This window comes from Condylura cristata, unplaced genomic scaffold (genome assembly GCF_000260355.1).
Source record: "Condylura cristata isolate star-nosed mole 26May11 unplaced genomic scaffold, ConCri1.0 scaffold00026, whole genome shotgun sequence".
In the NCBI taxonomy this organism is placed as follows: Eukaryota; Metazoa; Chordata; class Mammalia; order Eulipotyphla; family Talpidae; genus Condylura; species Condylura cristata.
In genome coordinates this window covers 18,860,857-18,862,664 of record NW_004567127.1, presented here as the reverse complement: position 1 = coordinate 18,862,664, position 1,808 = coordinate 18,860,857, and the positions used below count along the sequence as shown (strand labels likewise).

Genomic DNA, 1,808 nt, shown 5'->3' with positions numbered 1-1,808 from the left:
CAGCCCCCAGCCAATGGGCGGTCAAGCTGTTTTTCTTTCTCGCGTTTAAAAACAGTGAAAGCGTCTACCAAGACTGAAATACTAGCAGGTTTTAGTTCTCAGAAGCAGGTGTCAATGCACAAGTGCCTCTTGCCCTTTGCTCCCTTCCTAGTTAATTTTCTTTTGGAAGGACTTTTCTCTCAAACTGCTCCGTTTGTGTGTGTGTGTGTGTGTGTGTGTGTGTGTGTGTGTGTTTTAATGTGCGTTAATTAAAGGTTTATTGATTTACCCTATTTGCTGGGTAGTGGGTGAAATCAAAGACTAGGATTTAATCTTTGCCCTCGAGAAGCTTAAACGATAGCATTGGAAACGGACAGTAATAATACAAGAATATTTTATTTTTCTATAGGGCAGTTAATTTCCAAACGAGTTCAGTAAAGAACACTTAAACCGGTGAGATCAGCGATGATTTTTATCACCCCTGGAAGTGGGAAAGGAGCCATAAGTATTAGTGTTTAGATAAAAGCAGGCAGCAAAAATGGTCTCATGGATGAAATAATTGTTGCAGGAGGTGATCAACATTTTCACCCATAACATAGTTTTGCTTTATACAAGAAAAAACAAAATTTAAAAGTCAAATACATTTAATCTTAGTAAGGGACCGGTGAATTTTATTCTCAATAAGTGAAATGGACTTAAATCCTCCAATTTTAATTCCTGGAAGTGGTGATGGTTGTTTTACCATACCCAGGAATGACTAATTGGGCCTTTAATTTTAAGATTTACTTTTTATGCATACAGAACTGGGGTACAGGCCAGAAGTGCAAGGGCGGTGAGAGGCTTCACCAGAGAGAGAGTGGGGAGCAGAACAGGCAGATTGAGGAAGCGGTCTGCTGAACCATGTGGGTCAGCTCCCTGGCTTTGTACCGCCAGGGAGGGCCCGACAAAGGAGGGCTTTTAAAATAACTTCTCTGGGCCCTCCCTGGTGGCGCAGCTGGTTAAAGCACTGCACTGAGAATCTAAAGCCACTTCCGCATGCCGCATGAGTTCGATTCCCGCCTGCCCCGTTCCCCTCAGCAGTCCCACCTGCCCCGGAGGTGACCACATGGTGTGGCAGACCTCTCCTGACCCACCCGCTGCTCCCCTCAGCAGTGTACTTCCTCGAGCTGCCTGTTCTGTTCCCCACTCTGCCTTCTGGTGAAGCCTCTCACCGCCCCTGAGCCTCTGGCCTGTACCCCAGTTCTGTATGCACAAATAAATAAATCTTTTTAAAAAAAATAATAATTTCTCTGGGATTTTTCTGAAACCTAAATCCTATGGAAATAATGGAGTTACTGTATTTGCCACACGATTGGGAGGAATAGATCCATGGTTTGGAATGGAACAGGGACAAGTACAGAGGAGTGAAAATAATCACCACCGGAAAGGAAAATACCTGCCTTGGGCAAGGACACCCTTAAAGGGGAGGGGAAGAGGTGTGGTTAAGGGAGGGTAATTATCATAAGTTTAGGCTTTTGACTTGGTTTAAGAAGCTTCTTGCCTTGTATTGAAGCACCGACATGACTCCAAACAATAAATAAGGAAGAAAAAAATCTTTAAAAGAATACTCAGTTATTCAATAGACATTTCTCAAGTGTCTCATATTTGTCAGGCGCTGACACAAATTCACAATAAGCTAGGTGGCATTTTATTCCTGTTCTCATGTAGTTTACAGGCTAGTGGAGATGGCCAAATTTAATCAAGAACTACTATGAAATGTAAAGTCATGTGTGGTGGTTAGTATGAGAAAGCAGTGCAGATATCAAGTCTGCAAGTGGTGTGTAAAGTTG

At 43.0% G+C, this 1,808-nt stretch overlaps 1 protein-coding gene across 1 annotated transcript in view; it reads right to left on the bottom strand.

The window, feature by feature from the left end:
- Positions 1–1,540, bottom strand: part of GCLM (glutamate-cysteine ligase, modifier subunit) — a 19,429-nt gene extending 17,889 nt beyond the window's left edge. The window contains exon 1 of the mRNA XM_012730029.1: positions 1,520–1,540. Within this exon, the coding sequence (XP_012585483.1) occupies positions 1,520–1,540 (21 nt within the window). The remainder of the gene's footprint in view (positions 1–1,519) is intronic.
- Between the last annotated feature and the right edge of the window lie 268 nt (positions 1,541–1,808).